At 35.1% G+C, this 24,465-nt stretch overlaps 1 protein-coding gene across 10 annotated transcripts in view; it reads left to right on the forward strand.

Moving 5' to 3' along the window:
• The window catches only part of LOC135223610 (dynamin-like), a 348,582-nt gene that overhangs the window by 291,223 nt on the left and 32,894 nt on the right, over positions 1 to 24,465 (forward strand). For 9 of the 10 annotated variants that reach the window (XM_064262207.1, XM_064262202.1, XM_064262204.1 and 6 more), the window contains 2 exons: positions 2,628 to 2,806; positions 8,792 to 8,980. In XM_064262207.1, the coding sequence (XP_064118277.1) occupies positions 2,628 to 2,806; positions 8,792 to 8,980 (368 nt within the window). Of the gene's footprint in view, positions 1 to 2,627; positions 2,807 to 8,791; positions 8,981 to 12,777; positions 12,847 to 24,465 lie in introns of those variants that run through there. The other variant, XM_064262209.1, reaches the window with a different exon arrangement.

A 24,465-nucleotide genomic window follows, 5' to 3' on the forward strand; every position in this document is an offset into this window, starting at 1 on the left:
AGTAATCGGCCAGGATTTTGCCCAAATTCTGATGATACTCATTGGTGCTAATGAGGACAAAAGCCATGTCTTGTCAGCTCTCCAGACGGTGATCTTCTCTTTCTCCCTTGGCTGTGCCCCTCAGGCATGGATCAATGATACTACTCCTGTAGTCTCCTCAGTCGTTGAGGGCCTCCACCAGCAGAAGGGGTTGAAGTGCATTGGTTGAGAGGAGATTTCCTAGCTTCTTGTGCTTAAGTATTGAATCTAGACGGTGCTCAATTTCCAGGCATTTATCTAAGGGCCTTAGTTGGGAGATGTAATGGCAGTTGAAGCCCATCTTCAATCATTCATCTTTCTCGGGTCGTGGTGTACTTGATCAGGTTGATGTTTTTGTGTGTGTGTGTATGTGTGTGTGTGTGTGTGTGTGTGTGTTTGTGTGGAAGGCATACCTTCCCCTTGTTGAGGAAAGTCAGTTTTTAAGGGATGACGATTTTTTTTTTTTCTTCGTCTTTCTCCTCCAAGCGGCGAATACAGTTGACATTTCTGTCATTTGGGGTAGGGGAAGGGCTATCGTGCTGTTCTCTCATCTCCATTTCCAATGGTACCAGGGGGTAATGCGTCAGGGCTCCTGTGACGGTAGAGATTCTTCCACTCGGCAAACAAGTTCTTTTCTTCGAGTGCAGTCCTCTCTCTCTCCTTATATGTCAGTTGCCACTGCAGCAGGGTTTTCCTGAAGTTCCTCATGCCAGGAGCTAGCTGAGCGGTGGGGTCGTGTAACTTGAGTGTTGTATATGCAGGGAGCAGACCTCCTTTGATATGTGTTTTGTTGAAAATAATGGCACCTTTCAACAAATTATAATCTTATACAATGTCTTTTCACTCCTGAAAACTAGTTTTTCTGACTCAGCTAGGTTTTTGGGTTAAAGTCCATTGCATATTCATATTTGTCAAAATTGGGATATTTGTCATTCATAGGTTAAAATATTTTATCAAAATTTTTTAATTTATTATATCTTATTACTGGATAACATAGAAACCAAGGCCGGTTACTGCAACGGGGTCTTGGTAGCTATTTTCTGGTATTTTTTCTAGGATATGGGTATTAGGTATCCTTGTACTGCTACTAGGACTCCTTAAGGGGCAGGTGTAGTCTACATGTTTCGACCATCTCCATGGTCATCTTCAGGATGTTGAAATCGAACTGGATGATTACTGGGTTCAGATCGACTTCTGTAGGCAGGGTGGGCGGGGTCAAATTCGGTGTTGAATTATTATTGGATGCCAAGGGGCATCCTTTTTGGCTTAAGCTGTCTCTTATGCGTTGATGGTTGGGCTGGTCTTACATGTGAGCACCATTGCAGCGCTGTCGAGGGGCAGGAGAATCCTGTTCCATAGCAGGTGAATTTTGATCAGTCCTTGCATTGTGCTGAATTTTGATTGGTGCTCGCATTGTGTGGGGTGCTCATTGCAGGTCTCCTGGTAGCTGTAGGATGACGGTAATGTGTTTTTCGAAGAGGATTGCCTGCCATGTCCAAGAGGAAGTAATCCTCAATCATGCAAAAACTGCCCACAACCAACGAATTGAGTAACAAGACATTATCCTGAATATTGAGATTATTGACCAAACCACAGACCATCGCCGACTGCTCCTCTTGGAAGCCTTGCATATAGGAAAATAAGAGCCATCAATGAACATCACCCAAGAGACCTTTCTCCTTCCTACAGCTACGAGGAGACCCGCAACAAGCACCCCACACAACATGAGCACCAATCAGAATCATTACACAACATAAGGGCCAATCGAAATTCAGCTGCTGTGGAGTGGAATTTTCCTGCCCCCTCCCCAGTGCTGCAATGGCACTCACATGGAAGACCAGCCCCAACCATTGATACATGAGAGACGGCTTGGGCCAAAAAGGATGCCCCATGCATCCAATGATAATTCAACATTGAATATAGACCCCGCCCAACACCCCTATAAAAGCTGGTCTGAACCCATTATTATTATGATGGTGATGAAAGAAAGAAGGGATTTTATTCTTTCTATAAAAATAAGTTATTTGAGAAAGAAAATTAAAGTTTGTATGTTACTCCTTTTATATTTTTAGGACTTGTGTTGATCTGCCACTTCCCTTTAAGATTTCACCATGTAGGGATTCATTACATTTTGTACATGTTTGTAATAAATAGTACAGCCACAAATTATGTAAAGTTGTAAGATTATTATTTGTAATTTTCATACATTTGCTGAATGTACATTTGTATAATTTGGTAAATGGTACTATACTTAAAAATATATATTTGAGGTTTGTATATTTTTTCAAAGATGGGTTAGGTAATAGCAGCTCTGTATATTATCGTTTTTTATTCCCACTCTTGTTTTACCAGAATATTTAATTTGTTAGACTATGTTTCAGTTCCTGCATTTTTTTAACATTGATATGACCCCATTCTGTAATCAGTTACACATTACCAATATCCTGTATTTCATGACTGTAAAACTACTTGTAACAAATAATAAAATATACTTTTTTCTGAACTGGGATCATAAGTTTTGTCTTTATTAATGTAGGCAACTGTTTTGATTATCATTATAATGTTTCTTTAAACTTTATTAGTTTACTAATGATAACTCTGTGTTCTAGTCATCTATGATGGAAGAAAGTCCTGAAGAGGCTAGGAAGAGAGAAGAAATGTTAAGAATGTACCATGCTTGCAAGGAGGCGTTGAAAATCATTGGTGATGTATCTATGGCAACAGTTACCACTCCAATGCCACCACCAGTTAAAGATAATTGGCTCCCTACAGGCCAGGATAGTCCCAAGTAAGTCTCTCTCTCTCTCTCTCTCTCTCTCTCTCTCTCTCTCTCTCTCATCTCTTCTTCCTTTCTCCTCTCCTCTCCTCTCTCTCTCTCTCTCTCCAGACATTTTTTACACATCTAACATATGCTCTTCTCATTCTTAGTGTCGCAATAACATGTAGGTTTGTTGCAGTGTTGAAAAGATATTATTATATCAAAAGATGACTGAAGGATTGAAATTATCATAATTATGAGACCATAATGTCAGTTTTAGATTTTTTAGGTCTTGGCCAAAGGATTTATAAATTGATAAAGGAAAACTAGTAAAGCAAAAGAAGTTGGATAGCAGATTAGAATGTTACTAAGTTACAAGTGTGTTTTTCTTCTAATATTTTATTTTTAATTTGTAAAATTTTAATTACAGCTGACACAATATAACAACATTTAAGAACTAAAAGCAACAACAAATTCTTAGCATATTTTTTTGTAAAATATTTGAGATGTCATTGGATGGGAATTTTGTACAATATTCCCCTACAACATCTCAAGGCAAACTGGTCCCTCTCTGCTGTACCTACTAGCTATTAGAGTTGGGATAAGAGTTTCTATGATTTATTTATGGCCTTTGGAAGTGATCTGAGCACTTTTCCTGCAAAATTGGTTCAAATTGCAGGGCACAAAATTGTGAACATAAATGTGTTTCCAGACTCCATCACAAAGCTATATGTAAACATATATGTATGTAACCCATCCACAAAGAGTTAAGTGGCAAGAAATAGATGAAATAAAGTTCATGTATCCTGCATATCATGTAATATCAATTTTTTCTAGAATTGCTACACTAATGGAACAGTCAGTCATTCTCTTTCATTAGCTCATTACCCTCCTCCCACTGCTTCTAACCTCCTGTTGAAAACATCTAACAAATGGTTACCATTCCTCTTCCACCTGCACTTGGATCTTCCCTCCCTAGGAGGGTAAGCTTTAATTAATATGACCTACAATTGTACCTGTTCATCCCTCATCTGAGGATAAGTAAGCCAGTAGGAAGATGACATCCTTTGAATAAGTTCGTAAAATCTGACTCTCATAGGTAGATTGTCTCTTGCTGCTCTTGATGACTTCTGGTTGAAAAGAAAACCAACCAACCAGTGTGTCGTCTTCTGCTTCTTGATTTCCTGTGGCTACCTTGTCTGCTAAACATGTTACTCCAGTGGCAGTTGTGTTGCCTGTAGCTTTGTGACTATGCCCTTCTAGTCTTGACCAGTCCTTCAGAGCTGAAGGTGACCAAGAAATCTAATTAGGAAGAAGTATTCTCATTGCTGTTCTCATCGTTTTTCCTCCTCCTCCTCTTCATTTCATCATCGAACTCAGTTGTCTTCCTCCTCTCCTCATCCCTGGACTTACCTAAGTGCATATTTTAACATTATAACTAGGTGACCCAGTAAAGAAAAATTATAGCCTATTAAGAAGAATTTTTGAGTACTGGGCAACCAGACAAAACCCCAAAAATGACAGGAATCATTAAGAAATTGAAATTTTCTTTATCATTGAAACATTACTTATTGATAAATTCCCTTTTCATTCAACATGTATATGTACAACAGTTGTAATAAATCCATTTTTGTGAGGGATTGCAAGGGAAGGGCTAAGGTTGGATAAAAGAAATCTGTTCTATTGATTTCAAATCTAACTAAAAGTTTTGGTTTCCAAGGGAGCACTTACCCCAGAACCCCTAGCTTTATGCCGAACGCTGTAGGGCAGGCGGCAGTAGTATGTACTGTAGTATTCCCCATGTTACAGATCCTATCTATCTGGTTGCCTAGTGAAATTTCCTTTAAATATTCACTGACTGGCCTCCTCTGCGCAGAAAGATTATGAAGCAGAAGTCTGTTATGTGGAAGTAGTAAAAGTGGATTTTTCCCCACTCACTCTTCCTCATGGTGGGAGAACAGAGGTTCCAGTGCATCATAATGGCAATCATTGTTCCCCAGGCAGGGCTGGCAACAGTGGGCATAACCACTTGGACACGAAGACTGCCCAGCCCTTTGTACTCAGGTCTCATAATGGGTTGGCCATACACAGCCACCCCTCACTTTCCCTGAACTGGGTGTGGGTTTGGACCTTGGAACAACCTTCCCCCAAACAGTTCTGATGAGTTTTAATTAGATGGGCATGTGAAACATGTTTACTCAATGAATTCTGCATGATCCCTCAATGATGCATAGGCAAACAAGTTAGGTTTCACCTCACATTCACCTTCAGCGGGGCATAGAGGAGACCTTACACCCCCTACTGTCTTGGCACACTTGATAGCAGGCTGGGAAGTGTGCAATCTTAGCACTCTAGCTCAAGTAAGGGATCTCCTTTGACCTCTTCCCCTTCTTGCAGGGTGGAAGGTGCGATAGAGATGTAGCGCAACTTCTCTCTCTGTTCTTCTTGTCTCCATACTGTTGAGCAGTGGAGCAGGTGTTGGACCACAAACCTGAAGGATCTTGTCTGGCTTCTTCGTTGAGAGGCTCATCTGATGCTGGAACAGAATCAGGATCGAGAGGGGGATTGGAAGTCTGACCTGGCCTCTTCTCCAGGAGAGTAGGTAGCTGGTGTCAGTGGGGATCTTCTGTGACCTAAGGGACCATTCCCTCCTCATGTCTTTTGGTTGAGTTGGATTGGAGCAGCATTTTCAGGAGGTTATTTTGTTCTTGGGAGGTTACCTTGGCTCCTTGTTCACGGCTTTGTTTACAGAGCTAACCATAAGCAATGCCCCAGGAGGGGAGACCATTGGTCAGGTTGCCATGGTCTTAGTTTGCTCATAACAATTTGGGGAAGAGATGAATTGCCCGATCTATGGTTCAGGGATCCCACTTATCTCTACTACCTGACTTTGGTGGCTTGAGCAGAATTGAATTGATCTGCCAGAATTAGGTGATGGTGATGGAATTAGAATACAAATTGCCTCAAAAATTTCTTAGTGAAACCTTGAGCCATCTCTGTATCTGGAAGCATAACTCATTGGTCTGAGTAAACTACTGTATAAATTACTGTGTGTACTCTTGTATCGTCTGATCGCACCATGTGACCCTTAACACTTAACATTTCATTCCCAAAACATGGTCATCATGTATCTCATGTATAATGTTGCATTTTTTAGTTCAGGTAACATTACAGTACCTCTTTTTCTTCTTTTTTTTTCTTTTTTTTTTTTTTACATAGTTTGTGCTCCCATCATCTTGTTAAATGAATAAAATAAAAAAATATAAATATGCTATACTTACTAAGTGAATGTCGTTTTCAGCAGATTAAACTAGGCTAGCCTTTCACACAAGATTACCAAATTTACAACTTTTGTAACAATGATACCAACTCTCATAATTAACAACTACTTACTATTGCATGATCACCACTTACCAAAAACTGACATAACTGAATCGAGTAACAACTGTTTTTGCAACACTATTTAGCTTTGTTGACTTATTACTAACTAATAAACATTTGTTAAAAATATTGTAATGTTCCAAATCACTTCCACTTGGAAAACATACCAGTAATAATTGCTTATTAAACCCTTGTTCCCAATGGAGAAAAGATCAGCTAGGAAATTTACAGCTAAATTTAAGCTACAGCTGAAATAACAACAGGCATGCTACACGTTGCATGTGGCATTGGAGTAAACAGTAAGAAAAAGGCAACTTTTTATAAATTTAAATCGTGGATCAGAATAAAAATGGCTATACTTATTTATTTAGAGAATAAAATGGCAAACTAAGGGTCAGTTGAGAAAAAAGCTTTACAAGATTCAAAATAAGACTTAGTCTTTTGAGAAGCAAGAAAATTGGAAAGAGAAGCAAGAAAATTGGAAATTTCTGGGTTTATAGCAAGTCCCTGATGGTGTCCCTGATTCATGAAAAGTGATGACTTTGTGATTTTATAAAAAGAAAAAGTAAGCAAAAACTGCCTAAGGGATTAGGAAATGGGACCAATTTCTCAAGATTCATACTGAAACATTGCAAAGTTAATGGTTACTAGTTAGGCATTGGCAACTTGGTTGAGACCCTCTTAAACATCAAATGCCTTCAAATTCCATGGTTAACAAAATTGGAAGTAAAAGTATTTTTATCAAAACTACAGAACACAAAAAGACATTTGGCAGTTTGCAGTTCTTGGCGGGGTGCTGATAAGCGAAAAATGCCATTGACTGAAACTCTGCGACTTATGGCAGTTACTACGCAGATAACCAGTTTATGTCGCCTCAGTTAGGTATGTTATGGCACCATAAATCGCTAATTTTATGGCACTAAACAAGCCCCATAAAATGGGATCGCCGTTAACCGAGTCTGCCGGTAACTGTGGACTGCCTCTACGTATTATTTTAGAGTGGAAAGCAGATGGTACAAAATTTTCTCCCATAGTTATTTTTAAAATTAAATTTATCCCCAAACAAAAGTTTACAAATGGGATAATTATCCATTGCCATGAAAAAGGCTGGATGAATGAAGGTAGCTGCAAGCTTTGGCTGAGTGATTTTGGGGATTAAAACCAGGTGGTTTAAGACAAAGTTTGCCTGTTTGGGATGTGTAATTCACATCAAATGGATCCTGTTTTAAAAGCTGTTCAGGACTCAAAGATGTTAGCTCAGTCAGTAGTCTTTGAGTGTTAACTTTCTTCACCTCTGCATGCAGAAACAAATCATGAAAAAATTTATTTGATTTTAAGATTTTTTCATTTTTGCTTACATCTTAAAAATGCAAATTGACTAAAATTTGGGTGGCATGTATACTTGCCATCAATAACGAAAAGGGTTAATTATTAAGAATAGTAGTGAATTATGAGACAAGCTATGTTTGGTAAGCCTATCAAATGTTGATTCTAGGCATATTAATGAATCTAGAGCTAACTTAGATGAAACTTACATAATCAGTGGAATCAAATGAAATGAGAGAGAAATTGTAATCTTATCCTTGTATAATCTACTAAAAATGAAACTCGCATAAATATGGCCTAGTGTAATCTTCTAAAAATGCAGCTTGCACTGTATGTTATGTGACGTAAATAAGGAAATATGTTTTAGGGAAAAAATTTTAAGGTTTACGTGATGCTTGGGATCTGATGATATACAATAACATACAGTAATTGTGGTTCTTTTGATACCGTATAATTTTAAATCTTACAGAATGTATTTGTTTGAAATGAAATACTATGCTAGTGTATTTATGGTCTAGATTATCCCACTATTGTATTATTTATGATCAGAATTATCTCGCTATTTCATTTATGAATATTACTCTAAATAATGTATAATAGGGTTTGAAGTCTATTTAGCTTAGCCCACTTAGTGTTAGTATTTGTGTTTTTCTACAATAGTTTGTATGTGGTGCTGCCCCAGACCTCACTGGGGAGCAAGCTTTAGTTCTAAAGAATTCCCAGAAAACTGGAACAAACACAGCTGGGTCCAAGGGTTTCGGATAAGGGATTGTGAGCCTCGATTGACTGACTTTGGTACGTTGTTATTAGGTGTAATATTTTTCTTGCTCCTTTCTTTATTTTGAAATTTTTCTTATGTGTTACTGTTATGTGATATAACTAATAATTTTCTGTTTAGGCTATACTATATGATTTTTATATATGATTTTCCTCAGTTGATCCACTTCAACCATTTTAAGTATAGTTACTTATGCACTGATTCTTAGCAAAAATTTCTTATCACATCTCTTTCTTTGAGACAGATCTTGCAAAAGCTTCATTACTGGATTTCAATTTAGTAATTGTTTAATATACAGTGTATATATTATTTTGTGTTAATTCTTTTTAAGGTAACTTGGATATTATCATTACCTAGGAGTTAGTTTAGAATAATCATCTGCAAGTTTTTTCTTTATTTTACTATATTCTTTCTCATGGAGTATATGTATGCCATTTCCTTGTATTACTTGGCTTTGTGGGAATAAATTTATATTAGATAGTAATACAGTTACAGCTTTGTTTGGTAAATGCCTTTTGTTCTCCCAACAGAATTGGCCAAAGCGGTCCTCCTTCGCCAGGGGGTAGTATGAGAAAACCCATATCAGCAAATGTATCAAGAGCTCCACCTCCTGTACCAGGAGGTGGGCGTCCAGCTCCTGCCATTCCAACACGGCCTACGCCGGCTCCTCCTTCTAGGCAGGGTAATGCAGGTGGTCTACCTCCTCCACTCATCCCATCGTAAGTAGTTATCAACAGGGTTTTTAATTTTTTTCAAGGTTTTGGGTTTATTTGCATGTTTTGGAAATTGGTCTATACTCCTTGGTAGTTCTGTTTGAGAAGAGCATTTGCCTGTAGAATATATGCAGCTATTGAAAGAAAGAAGAAGCGTTAACTTAATTGGTACAGTTTTGCTTATGTCCTAATGAAATTAATTTTTCTTTTAATTACTATAGTACTTTTCAGCCTAGTTTTTCTCAATAGTACTTATATGTGATGTTACTAGTAAATTAATTTTCTGAATTGTTTCTTGAAGGAATTGCTGCTCAGTTAATAATGCAATAATAAGGGCTGATGTTTTTACTGATACTTGCTGTGTACTTAACTGCTTTGAAGTATAAGAAATTAGTATTAGGACTACTCTAGCTTTCACTGTTTTTCACTAACCATGTATCAAGCCAGTCTTGAAGCTATGATAATGCTTAAAACAGAATTTTCATTTACATTGTTAGTACTATATCCTTGATTTCATTCAATGGAACACTTGGATATCTCACTGGGAAGTTTCATTGTTTAGTCATTGTTATCCCCTGAACTCTTAAGTAGGCAATTGATCTTAAGTTTGAAATGAGAAAAAGAATGCAAGAAAAGACAATTATTTATGAAAATAGTGTACTTGAAAGTATAATTTTGTTCTATCTGCTTGTTAACTGTGTAAATCTTTCATAATCTTGAATGCATCTCTGTAGGGCCATAGTGTTGCTCTTTTATCCTAATTAAAATTGAGAAGTTAGGTTATCTTCATTACTACATGAGGGAAGGTCATCTTTAGAATTTTTTCTTACAAAGCTTCAGGCCAGTCCAAAGCAGTAGTTTATATGGAAAAAAAGAAATGTGCATGTTTTAAAGAGAAAAACGGGGAATTTTTAATAAATGACCTATTGGATGCTTTCCATTGAAGTGAGTAATTCAAGTTTTTACAGGTAATTTAAAAGTAGCTCCAGTTTAAATTTTTAAAAGTTGCAGTTATCTTTAGCTTGAAGCTTGTTCTAAATACATGCCTCTTGTACTTGAAGGTAACATTGTGTTGCTTCTTTTTTCTTCAGGTTTGTTTAAGCTTTATTTACATCTGCTTTGCCATAAGGAATATGGGAATTATTTGGTAAGGCTGAATATCACCATAAAGAATTTCAGCTTTAGTACATAATACTGTTTTTATATACTAATGGAATATACGTATAAGTTATTGTTTGCAGGTGCCTATTCCATTGTGTTAAATTTTTTCTTAAGACTTTATACTTATGTGAACTCCATACATTTATATACAACGGACAAGTAGTAATAAGGGTTTTCTATGATTGTTACTTCATTGTGGTACAGAATTTCAGGTAACTGGCTTTTAATTCTTGAAGATTTGTGTAAGTACGTTCTAGTATTTTATTTTTGTAGTTTAGCATATTTGTGAGATCATAAATTTTCAGTTGATTCCTTGGGACTTGAGTGTAATTGATGTTGAATTAGGATCAAGATTTTCTTTGCATAATCTGCAGTTTCTGAATATTGTATATTGAAAAAGTAAATCCTATTTGAAATATGGTATAGTTACTGTGTAAGATGAGTCTGATGCTACGCTGAAAGATTGTGTTTGGTTACTTGTTTGGTATACTTATTGAAAATAGTTCTGCAATACTTGACTAAATCTTTCAGACAACCACTAATAAAGTGCTGTTTGGCATCTTTCTCATAAACATGAAGTGACTTCGCACAATGATTATGGTGGGTGTATATGAGGAATTTCATAGCTCTTCCTTTTCCAACTATATTTTTCTTTTTGTTTTACTGTGATATTATTTTAATATCTTAATTACCAGATATTACTATATACTACCAAGGCTATCAGCATTTGTAATAGTATTACCATTTCATCAAAGTGACATTTGTGAACGTGAGTCTGTAAAAGTACACTGTTAGCCTTTGTAACAATTTATGCTTGTAAGTTATGCTAAATGCTTGCCTGATTTTACAAATGAAACATTTCTTGAACAGTTTTATATTGACATTCTTTGTATATGTTTAAAATCATTTAACTATTTTTTTTAATACTAAGTATATACAAAATATATATTTTTAGTTGAATAAAAATAAATTTACTCCATTAGATCTCAGAGGATTGAAATCACAGACAATAAGAATTTCTCTCTCTCTCTCTCTCTCTCTCTCTCTCTCTCTCTCTCTCCCAAAACTCGTCTCTCTCCTTCCTCTTTCCCTATCTCTTCCACCTCCTCTCTCTCTCTCTCTCTCTCTCTCTCTCTTCTCTCTCTCTCTCTCTCAATTTTGTTTGAAATGGCAGTTAGGGGGTTTGGTGATATCTTGGAGATCAGTCTGCCTACTTCAACAAGAATCACACACTATGTCCAAGCACACGTAGCTGTTTTTTTATATGTACACTATATATACACATATATATACAGTGTTCCCCCGTATTCACTGGGGATGTGTACCAGACACCCCGTGAATGGTTAAAACCAGTGAATAGTTAGAACCACTACTAAAAATGCTTATAACCGCCTATCTTGAAAGTTCAGATACCAAATATATACCTTAAATAAAGTCTGGAAACATTGCTGTAAGAAACCTGATAAAAGGAAAAATATTACGATGGGAAATGTTAGATAAATATGTAGTTTAATTTTTGGTGGTGAAGTAGATAACATTAATATAGCAGAGAACTGACGAGTACCTTTAAATTTAAGTAAATGCTAGATTAGATAATTTTCTTTTATTGCATTGTTTTGTATGCCTCAGGACATGCCCTTAAAAGTTTAAACTTGTCAGTCTCTTAGACTTCAATATGCAGCAGAATTGGTTGGTGGTTTTATGATTTGCAGCTTATGTAGGACTAGTCCACATAGTTTAAGCAACAAGTTAAGCATATGGTGACACAGTAAGGTGCTTCCATATATTTGTTTGAAGTTGCAAAACATTTGTTACAAAATTCTCATTTATTCTTAGAAGAAATTTACTATAATATTGCAAACCAAAATATATAGAACCAACTCTGGCCAAACTTCCTGGAGGATTATAATCATATTACAAATGATATCAGTAATACCTGTAATCAGTAAAAAGTATAGGGCATGTTACATAAAGGTGTGCACTCTGATTTCTATTTGGGTTATACACTGGGAGTTGCCTAGTTTCTATTTTGAAAATGGCACATCACAACCAATTGCATGTTCCATGCAAGCATGAGAGAGCTCCTATCACACAATTTGTTTCATTGGAACTCCTTACAAACTGTAAATATGAAGTTTTAAAAGGTTAAAGGAAAATATGAGGCAAAGGTAAAGGAAGTAACACATCTCACAGCCTGACTAGATCATCACAGAATCAATTAAGCAGTGAATCATGATAAGATTTGCTATGTTATAGGGATCAGTGAGTGCTATAGTTCAATAATAGGGTATATCTGTGTAAAGTACAGTCAGAAAGGTAATTTCTGAAATAATCCATATAGTTTGTAGGGAGTCCCTCATCTGCTTCTCTCTAATGGTGATAAAGCACAGCTTGTAGCCTGCCAACGGTTGGTATGCTGAAGAAAGTAATTTGTAAAGGTACTTTTGTTTCTCTGTTTTGAGATTTTAAGTTCTTTTGAATTATATTTGTTATATTTGGCTTAATTTCTCAATTTTGGTTTATTCTCTTATATTCAAAATTTCATACTGGATAAATTCAGGTTTTACATGATATTTTCCATTCACTTTATAATATTTTCCATTCACTTTATAGTTATTATTTTTTTTTTGTTATTTAAGCAGAAGTGATACAAGGACGCTCTTCTGTCTGGACCAGTGTTGGTGGAGAAGGCGTGTCCCTTAAACATGGAAGTAAAAGTTATAAAAAATATCAATTATACAGTTTAGTTGGATATACTCTTCCTGCTTGATAATGGTTAACAACAGCTGAGCTTAGGTTTTTTATTTTATCATGAGAAACCATCATTGCAGTTTAAGAGAAGCTTACGTTTTTTAGATACTAATTCAGTGATTCAGTGAGTGATCTTGTGAGGTAAAACACATATCATGTAAAATGAATTAATGGTTATATGCTGAGTAAATAGCAAAATGTATGAAACCAAACACGAAGAATTTAGAAAACCTAATTTTGACTTTGGTAAAATGTATTCTGCATTATTCTGTATCAGATGAATATGTCATGGTACAATTGCTCACTGGTAGTGGGAATGAAAAACGGATGGGTAAGAGTAGTTTGTATAGAATATTTTCTCTTTTTCTCTCTTCCCATATTGAAGTTTTGTAATTTAGATAAAAATATTAATAGTAATAATTAGGTGATCAAAACAAATTGTACAATAACAGATAAGAGATATAAGATAAAACCATAACTTCTCAAATACTGTATGCATATAAAATAATAAATGAATATTCTGGAAAATTTCATGCTATAAGATGATACACTAGAAAGTGATGAAAAGGAATGAAAAATGCAAAAGCTGTTGTATAAAAGTTTAGAAGGAAAATGTGGCAGGTACAAGGCAGCTACAGCTACAAGGCAGGTATGATCTTTTAAACTGCTTGAAGTCTGTAAATCTTTACTATTTTCCTAGTTCACTGTCAGACACATTTTCATTAGTAACCGACCTGTCTGTACATGACTAAATGCTTTTAGAGTGCCAAATTTGCTTGGATACTTGAACAGTGAAGAAATATATGCAGAATGAGGTTGAGGCGATGCTTCAAGGTCAAAGGTCAAATAATAATTTGCTATTGTTGGGGTATTTTGTTTCTAAGCACATTTAGGGTTTTATACAGTTATTCTTGAATACATATGTTATTAAATATTATAACCAAAAATTTAATAATTTTGTTAAGTTAGTAAGGAAAGTAGAAGACAGAGAATAATCAAGATAGACTATGTTAGGCTGTGTCAATTATTTATATTCTTATAGAAAGTCAGAGTACCCAAGCTCACTTTGCCCACGGATGGCCTTGTCTTTTTCTTCGGGTGTGTGTTTTCATGCCCTGGTACATGGCATCTGTTTTGCAGGATAGGTCTGATTTCCTGTGTTTGACATGCAGATCCAGCTGCTTACATAACTGAGTAGTTTGCATCTTCTTTAATTCTGACCAGGATTCAGACATAATTCACCAGTTATTCAGATAGAAGTGGTGACAGATGTCCATCCTGCCATAGGTTCCAGGATTTACATGATGGCCTGTGGTGCTGTTGACAGTCTAAAGAGGGGGACCTTGAATTGGGACTTTCTCCCCTCTCATATAATAAGGAAGTACAGGCACTACGTCCTTGAATCAGGATGTGGAAGGAGAAATCCTGAAGGTCCAGGGAGACTAAGAAAGCCCCCTTTTGTGGATGTAGCTCCTTGTCAACTTGGCTTCCTCTCTCCTGAAGTCATTTCAGTAACTGTCTCAGGCTGTGCTGTCAGCAAGTGGGCTCCATCTGCCTAATGCTTTGGGGACAATGAAGAGCCAGCTGTAGAACCCTTAGGTCATCCCAAACTGTTTTTCTTCTATTCCCCCCTTTCACCAATGTGGAACAAACTTATTTGTCCATGGCTTGGAACTTTGAAGCTGACATCATGCAGCTTTGATCGAGATAGGTGCTTCTTGGAAGGTGTTTCAGTACTCTTGCTGAAGCACTTGTAATGCCCATGGTTTGGCCCCTGATTCCTGCCATGTCTCTCTGGAGGTAAATCCCTACATGATGCATAACACCTAAGGTGGGATTATCTTACATTGCCTGTGCCTGAGAACTTCCTCAATGTCATAGCTCCATTTAGTAAAGGGGCCATATTGGGAAAATACGGCACATCTACTGAAAAGAGCTTGACTCATGTTGGTGTGGAGTTGAACATGGTCTTTTATGCTGAAAAGCTGGGCTCTGAAAAATAACTTTCACTGCTGATGTGAACTTGTTGATGCCAATAAAGATGAACTAGGACTCAGTCTTCAGCTAAAGATAGGTATTATTGTGGTCATGTTTAGGGAATTTGTTTAACCCTCTCTACTAATGTCTCTGGAAAGAGGAAATGGTTCAGAGGATTAGTGATACTGAACTTCTATAGGACTGCCAGAGAGAGAAGGCTTGCAGTGTCTTGGAAGTTGCATCCTTTTTCAAGAACATGTTTGACAGGAAATGAAGATACTAAACACATTACTGAAATTAGTGGAGAAGTAATGAATGTCTCCAAGGATGCTAAGCTAGTATGTACAACATTGCTTTAAAATATTGGCAGAAATGGACTAAGAGAAAAGAATTAAAAATGCCAAAAGAGATTTAGCAGATCATAGAAAGAGTACTCATTGTAGAACTTAAATGTAAATATCTAAATACAAGATGATAAAAGTATGCATAAGCAAGCTACTACACAAAAATGTTGAATGTGAAGATGCATATGGAAATTTAAGTGAATTAAATTGCTAATAGCTTTGAAAAAACTGTTTATATCCTTGTAAGCACTGCTGACATCCAGTTCCACTGAATTCCGTGTGAGCTATGTATGAGGACGACGACGACTTATATGTCAATTCTTCTAGTTCAAGTTAGTGCAACTAGGTCATTCAAATAGTTATAATTTATTGGTTTCCTGTACCTAATATTTAATATAATCACCTTCTACCCCAATAGCAATTTAGCCATACAAGGTATGAAGCAAATGCATTCAGTGAAGTTTAAAACATTTCATGTACTATACATGAAACTGTTGCCTTCCATTGAGCTCGCCCTCTATCACCTTCAGTTGGGCACACTGTTTCCAACTAAACAAGAGGCTTCATTTTAAAAGTTGCAGGTGAGAGGATGTAGGATTACCAATTGGCCAATGGGTTGCCTTCATTACATAGGGGTACAGAATCTTTTTCTTGTTTTAGTGTGGGTATGTGCATCACTTAAACTGAAGCAAGGGGTTATGCTAGGAAATAACTTAATGTAGGGAGCTTACAATGTGTTTTAAAACACTAATGCTTTTTTAACAGCAAATATGAGAGGGCCATCCACAACGTGTTAAAGGATGGTAAGCAGAATCAGACGCGAGGAATAGTTGGCAACAACGAACAAGGCAGTTCTAGCGAGGGACTTTTCAACGTTACCATAGCGTTTACACAGGGCTTCAATTCTTTCTCTGTGGTGTTTGGGTAGTTAGACCCAAACAAAAGAGAAAGAATTGAAGCCCTGTGTTAGCGTTAAGGTAACGTTGAAAAGTCCCTCGCTAGAACTGCCTTGTTCGTTGTTGCCAACTATTCCTCTCGTCTGATTCTGCTTACCATCCTTTAACACATTGTAGATAACAATTCAGTATGTCTGTTGTATATTATAAAAAAAACACACATAATGGACCCCGAGAGGTTGGGGGGGGGGGGGGGGGGGGGGGGATGTGCTTGTGTGAGAGAAATGCTACACCAGTAAAAACCCACACCCCCACCCTCCTTTCCTTTGGTCTCTTTCAATTGTTGAAGGGTGGTTTTGGCTATTTGGCCCCAGTTTGGCCTGTTTAACTTTTTTTATTATTGTTGGGAGTGGACATTGCTTTGTTCATTTTGTGCTGTTAAATAAGCTCTGTTGTGTCTTGTGATTAAAACAACGGTGCCCATTATCAAGGGACTGGCAGAATTCTCCCATGCAAACAAAGGCCTGTAAGTTGTGAAATTGTGTCATTGCTATCACATATGAAAGTGACATACTGCTATCACATATAAAAGTGACATGCCTACTATAATTTTATGTTGGGTTATAAAACTGATATTACCAGCAAACAAGAAAATTTAGCTGTAACAAAGGTTATTGATGCTCTCAGTTTTGAAAGTTGGGCCTCATAAAATAAAGAAATTGTTGGTGTAAATTCAATAAAGTACATTTCATATAAGATTGTCTTATTTTTCTCCTCAGTAGTAAGTGAACATTATAAATGGCAGTCACTGGAGTTTGTCAGGCTTTTGTAGTGTATGCATTTACTAATCAGAATAGGTAGTATAAATTTTATTTAAATTTTGTTGAAAGTAGACACATGGTAGTGCTCTGAATGAAAACAAAATCTACTTTTATAGTCAAAACTTTTAATATACTACTTGAATATACAAATAAAAAAAGCTTAGTATTACATATAAGATTTGCGTTTAAAGAAAAGGTAAAATGTAAGAGTTTAAGTTATAAGAGATTTTTGAACATCAAGCTTCCACTGATGACTTGTTAGTGCTTTACAGATTTTCTCTGTGCTAATGCACTAGTTTAGTATATTACAGACATGAATTCCACATATCTTACAGTGTTCCCCTTTGAAAATAGAAATGCCCAAAGCCATATGTACACAAAGAGGTAGTAGGTTGGAGTTAAACCACTTAAAAGAAGCATTGCTTTGGATGTTGTCTATATAGTGTATGAGAAAGTGTGTAAAGCTAGGTTTATAACTTTAATTTACTAAGTAATCACATAGCTATCAGTTTCTAACGTATAGCTATTGAATTACTTAAGTAATTATAAAACTTTATCATAAATGTCAATTTCTTTCATGATGTTATTGGGAAATAAGTAGACATACTTAAGTTAAGAGGCTTCTCGGTTGAAGGACAGTTCAGCTAAAAGATAGTTTTGTCAGAGGAAAATTCCATTTTGTTAATTGACGCTAACTTGGTTTAAGGACAGACAAAAATTACCTGCTAGAACACAAGGGAATAAGCACATCAACTTGCAGTACCCAGATGAAACATAGGGTAGGGCTCTGTCTACCATGAATTTCATTGAGTGCACAACTATGCTAAACTCTGTCTTTGTTGGTGTGTTTCTTCTTATTCAAGTGCAGTAATTGTACTGTACACAAGTCATCTAAAAGGTAGAGATACCAACAAGGCAGAGATAGAAAAAATCTATAATTCAAAAGGGAGTAATAGAAAAATGTAAAAATGATGTCTGAATGGTTGATCTGGCAAAGGAGTATTGTGTGGCCAAACAATGTCTACTGTGATGAAACTTAAAATGGCTTTCAAAGGAGATGTTGGTAAGGGAGTGAAATCTATAAAGTTAAGGTCTCAAACAGTTAGAGATTGAGGAATTGTTAATTTTGGTTGGTTGGCTTGTGTGTTTTGGAGGCCAAAAGAAAGACTGTTACATGCTGATCACTTGAAAATCACCCCTAGAACAAGTGCTGATACAGGGAGCACTTGAGTTCAAAAGCCAGTCATGGGGAGTTTGAGAAATTCAATAGTGTACTGAGAAATTCAAAAGTGGCGTACACTACAGATAAAGTTACTACATACATTATATGATAAAATTTATTTTAAAAACGTGATTTTTACAATAACTATATGCTGACCCTCTGCCTCAAGTGTAGAGATCAGACAATTCTGTTTACATAACGGGGAATACATTAAGGTAATTACTGATCTAGCCAATAATTGGAAATGTTGATAACTTTTAAAATGAAATAAATTTTCTGATTGGCTTAATATTTAACTTGCATTAACCTTAGTGGATGTATGTTTAAAAATTTTGTTTGTATTACAGTATATCTTTTTTACAGGTAGTTTTTCTACAATGGTTCATATATAGTAGTCTTTTATATGTTGATGAAGAGGTAGAAAGTTTGCAGATAACATTGAAGAAGTTGGAACTTTATATTAAGTACTGTACTGCATTTACAGGTAACAGTTGGTGTACTATTTATATACAGAATAATACTTCCTATGTACGTATTTTGTTTAAACCTTGTATATAAATGTATGGAGTCAAGCAAATTGTAAACTTAAGAATAATGAACCTAATCAGGGAAGAGAGTACATGATACAGCCTTTTAACTTAGATTATTGATAATTTAATTTACTCAAACTTTTTCTTGCAGGCATATTTTGCATACAGTACTTGGGAGTCTACATTTGTTACTTTTGATGTTAGTCATATTTAATTTGATTATAGTCTTTTGAGTGTGTTATTTTCTTTTTATCCATTTCAAGCCTTACTGAATAGTTCACAAATTCCGTTAAAATTTTGTTTTGTACTTACTATTCATCCTAACTATTCATCCTAACATAATTGCACATTTTTTTTAGGAAGGTCAGTTTTCAATATGAATCCTAAATGTTTTCAATAGGTTTAAATGGTGATAAGCAAAGCTGATTGACATGTAAGTATTGGGTTGTCACTTTAAGAACATTAGCATATGAAAGCAGAATATAAGTAAAAATAATAAATTCCCATACTTTTAACTTGACTCTAATTTGATCTCAGAATCTTATATGAAAGTCAGCATCATAAATTATTCATGTTTACACTGTTAGTTTTGGGCGAATGTATGATCCTAAAAATGCTGTTAATGAATATTGTTTGGAAGTATAAATGTGAGATTAGCAGCATGAGTTAAATATTAAGCATTACAGTGCCTTTATGTTTTTATTCCAGGGAATATGTAAATTTAATATGTAATTTTACCTCACCTGTTAAAAGAATCTTATATTTAAGATTGGCTTGAATGATTGTGATAGAAGCATGAAAGGTAAATGTTATAAATATCATAGGAAGGTTTACATGTCAAAAATTCTTTATCTACTATAAGTCCAGTTTAGAATTATACTTTACTACTTGGTTTTCTGCTGTCAAAGATTTTGTCAGAATATTTCCATTAGTAACATCATCTTCATTGAAGGTAACATAAAATCGTAATGAAAGTCTTTCAGATTTTTTGAAGTGCTGTTTTCACATTTTTAGACTATATTTTGTAGAAAAAATAAAGAAAAATAATAGCCATATTTTGATAAAACACTTTACAAAAGAACTGCAATTTTTCTGGTTTCTAGAAGTTGACCATCAAATCCTAACATTTACATTGTGCTGAGGTCATAATTAACTATATACAAAAAAAATTTTTTTATGATGCTTGCTTCTGCAGTTAATATGTATTCAGGCACAACAAGTACTCTGGTACCTCAGCTTAATAGTTTTCAACTTAATGGATTTGCAAACTGCAGAATGTATCAAAAGTCCAGAATGCAATATGTACCATCCATCATTGTGGTCACTTGTAATACTTGCGGGGTATATATTGAGCCAGTCTACAACTTCTTGTTTTAACTTTATTATAAAAATGAATATATGAAATATATGTATACAATAATTATGTAGAATCCAGAAATTACACAGTTGTCAAATAACTGATATCACATCAATTATAATTATCGTAGTCACCACTATGTTGTTGATTTTACATAGAGAAATGATCTTGTGTGTGTATGTGTGTGTGTGTATATATATATATATATACATACACATTTAGGGTGTTTTAAAATTAGAGGCCCCTCTACAACATAAATTAAAATTGATTAGGACAAAAACAAAAGTAATTCAGAACAGGTATTTAGTTAAGTTTCTCTCTGAGTATTTGTTATTTTGTGTGGCCTCCATCTGGCTTTACTACAGCCTGCATTCTTGAGGGGTATGATTTCAGCAAATCACAAAAAAGCTAAGATTCAAACTCCATTTCCCTGAGCACTTCAGTCACCTCTCTTCGTAGGTCGTCAAGGCTTGGTATACCATCATAGTTCACTGTGCGCGCTACAACATGATCTTTTAACCCTCTTACGCTGATTGGACGTCTTAAACGTCGAGTCAAAAGTCTCCCGTATGCCGATTGGACGTATTATACGTCGACTCAAAAAAAGTTTTTTTTTTAAATTCGCAGAAAAATACTTATAGGCCTACCAGCCGAAAACTTTTGAATCACGCGCCTTGGGGGATGCTGGGAGTTCACGGATCAAGGCGTTGTTTTGTTTACAATCGTTACGCAAGCGCGAATTTCTTTCTTATCGCACTCAAAAGTATCACGGACACATCTCAAAAATTATTTTGTCACTTTGACATAATTTTTGCACCATTTTAAATTATCTGTTACATGGAATATTATATAAGATAATGTGCGCAATTTTATGTGAATACAATTAAAAAATACTCATGATTGTAGCTTTTATCAGTTTTGAAATATTTTCATATAAATAACGATGTGCCAAAATTTCAACCTTCGGTCAACTTTGACTCTACCGAAATGGTCGAAAAACGCAATTGTAAGCTAAAACTCTTATATTCTAGTAATATTCAATCATTTGACTTCATTTTGCAACAAATTGGATGTGTCTAGCACATTATTTTGATTTATGGTGAATTTATGAAAGAACTTTTTCCTTACATCTGCGCCGTAACTCTTCCGATAAATTTTTTCGTGTGATTGTCCTAATGTTTGCACCATCTTAAATTTGCCGTTACATAAAGTTTTATATATGGAAATGTGCGCAATTTTATGCACAATACAACTAAAAACAACCCATGGTTGTAGCTTTTATCAGTTTTGAAATATTTTCATATAAATAATGATAAGTGCAAAAATTTCAACCTTCGGTCAACTTTGACTCTGCCGAAATGGTGAAAAACGCAATTGTAAGCTAAAGCTCTTATATTTTAGTAATATTCAATCATATACCTTCATTTTGCAAGGAATTGGAAGTCTCTAGCACAATATTTCGATTTATGGTGAATTTATGAAAAAAAAAAACATTTTCCTTATGTCTGCACGGGAACTCTTCCGAAAAAAATCAAATTTTTTAGTGCGATTGTCGAAATGTTTGCACCATTTAAAATTAGCCGTTACATAAAGTTTTATATATGAAAATGTGTGCAATTTCATGTAGAATACAACCAAAAATTATTGAAGGTTGTAGCTTATCTCTTTTTCGAAATATTTGCATATAAATCAAGATAAATAGATAAAAAACCACGTTCGGTCAACTTTGACTCTACCGAAATAGTCGAAAAACGCAATTTTAAGCTAAAACTCTTACAATCTAGTAATATACAGTCATTTATCTTCATTTTGAAACAAATTCGAAGTGTCTAGCGCAATATTTAGATTTATGGTGAATTTAGAAAAAAAAAAAACTTTCTTTCCCTCCGCTCGCCGATTCGCGGCCGTAAATCTCAGAAATGCGTACGTCGCATTCTCCTAATATTTGCTCCTTTTCATATTAGGCGTTTTATAGAGTTTCATATATGAAAATGTGCAAAAATTCATGAAGAATACAAACAAAAATATTTGAAGGTTGTAGCTTTTCTCATTTTTGCATATACAAAAGTATATATATAAACATTTTGACATTCGTTCAACTTTAACTCGTCCGAAATGGTCGAAAAATGCAATTCTAAGCTAAAAATCTTACAGTATCGTAATATTCAATCATTTGTCTTCATTTTGAAACAAATTGGAAGTCTAGAACAATATTTAGATTTATGGTGAATTAAAAAAAAAAAAAATTTTACGTCCGCGCATTACGAATTCATGCATCATTTTGTGATAATATTTTTTCTGTGTTGCTTTGATTGTTTTACAATGTGTTATATATCAAAATGATCGCAATTTAGTGAACAATACAACGAAACAAAAGTAACTCTTTAGCTTTAACCGTTTTTCGCACAGCTCTATTTGAATACAATTATGTATGAATGTTTTTTTTCGCTACCATATATCGCATTATTTATATATGATAATGATATTTTTTTTCATTTCTGATAGTTGCATAGTAAACTTCAGGCATTGACATAAAAGGAGCCAAAAATGAACTCTTAATCTTGAAAACTAAGCGCGCTGTGATTTTTTGAAAAAATTATTTTTTCCTCTTCCACGCTCACTCCAAACCTGCCTCGGCATACGGGAGACATTTTGGTTTTTAGGGCTTAGGCGTAAGAGGGTTCAGATACTACCAATGTTTTCACACACATTAAGGTCAGGGAGCTACCTGGAAATTCACGTGATGAGACGAAATCAATACCACTGTTTCGAAGCAGCTCCTGTGTCTGAAGAGCCTTGAATATGGTGCCTTATGCAAAAATGTGGCTTCTTCAACAGATAACACATTTTCAGGATCTTGAGGAAAGGAAATAACATTTTCAGGATCTTGAGGAAAGGAAATACTCCATCAGTAAGCACAGTTTCTCTGAAGTATTAGCCATTCCATGACTGTCCTTTTTCTTTGATGATCCACATTAACCGTTTGGCTGTGAAACAGAAAAATTCCCAAACATTCTGGAAATTTCACAACTTGGCAATAGCGCACGTCATCGCTGATATCATCCAACTTTGCCGTCCAAATGATGTCATTTTTATGATTTGGCTTCCTGACTGTGTAAATGAAGAATTCATCTGATGCAGCAACATGGAGAAAGTCAGCTTCATCGCAGTCTTTAAGAAATGAACCACAAAACCATGCATGGTCTTCTCTCTATTGCTGAGTGATGTTGGGCTTGCTGATAACATGAAATGGCTTGATACCAGATTTTTTCAACTCACGATATACAGCACTATAACTTCTCTTCTTTCCCCTTTTTGTTTCTAGCTCAAGCACCAATTTATATAAAGACTGTATTGGTCTACCCACTGCCACATCTATGATGTGGCAGTGACTCCTGAGAAAGGACTTCAGGCCTTCCAAGATTCTCACTCTTTTCACGATGACAGTCATATGGATTTTTGCTCCAGTTTCTTTCAACAAAGGATTCATCTCTCTTAATGTATTTAGCTATCCAGGAATGTGAAGTGAAGGATGTGCCAGCATCCCTGGCCTCTATGAAGGTTATAGTCCGGATTCGGTCAATCCATCTGATTTCCTCTTGAGTCGTTAGCCATGGCTGTACCTAACTTCATCACTCAGTCTGAAAATACAAGAAATGTAAAATGAAAAATTAATGTACCTACAGATAGGCTATAGCAGAACACTTCATAACTTTCCATTTGTTCTGTGGAGGGGGGCCTCTAATTTTGAAACACCTGGTGTATTTATACACACACACACACATATATTTATATATGTATATATATATATATATATATATATATATATATATATATATATATATATATATATATATATATATATATATATATATATATATATTATGTATATTTATGTATATTACAATAATACCCTGAACTTACGTGATTCGAGTTGCGCGAATTTACAATAGTGCAAACATTTGCAAATCCTCCAAAAACACTGCAAATCCCAGCAAAAGTCTGTCTAATTTATTATGTAAATTTTTTAAGTTTTAAAGCTTTTCTGCATATAATCTTTATTAAAAATTTATTATTTTTATTTTTGTACATGCATGAATATGATATAAAGGTAATTACAGTACCTCCAGTTTATGCATATACGTAATTTTACAAGAGGCAATACCCATTCACAAAGTTACTGCACTTTTGAAAGATGATACACCTTCAGAAACTTTAATTTCTGAAGTACATACTAGTATACTAATTACGTTTTCATACTTTTAAGTGTAAAATCAATATGGAGATTCTATGTATGCTATTTATATTTTTGAAAATATGCACAAAGGCAGTACGTAATTCACAGTGCTTGTCACTATATGAGACCTTCATGATCAACTAGTAAAACATATCAGAGGCATAACAGAGTTGTCGTTCTGTGAAAATTATTATC

This window comes from Macrobrachium nipponense, chromosome 10 (assembly GCF_015104395.2).
Source record: "Macrobrachium nipponense isolate FS-2020 chromosome 10, ASM1510439v2, whole genome shotgun sequence".
In the NCBI taxonomy this organism is placed as follows: domain Eukaryota; kingdom Metazoa; phylum Arthropoda; class Malacostraca; order Decapoda; family Palaemonidae; genus Macrobrachium; species Macrobrachium nipponense.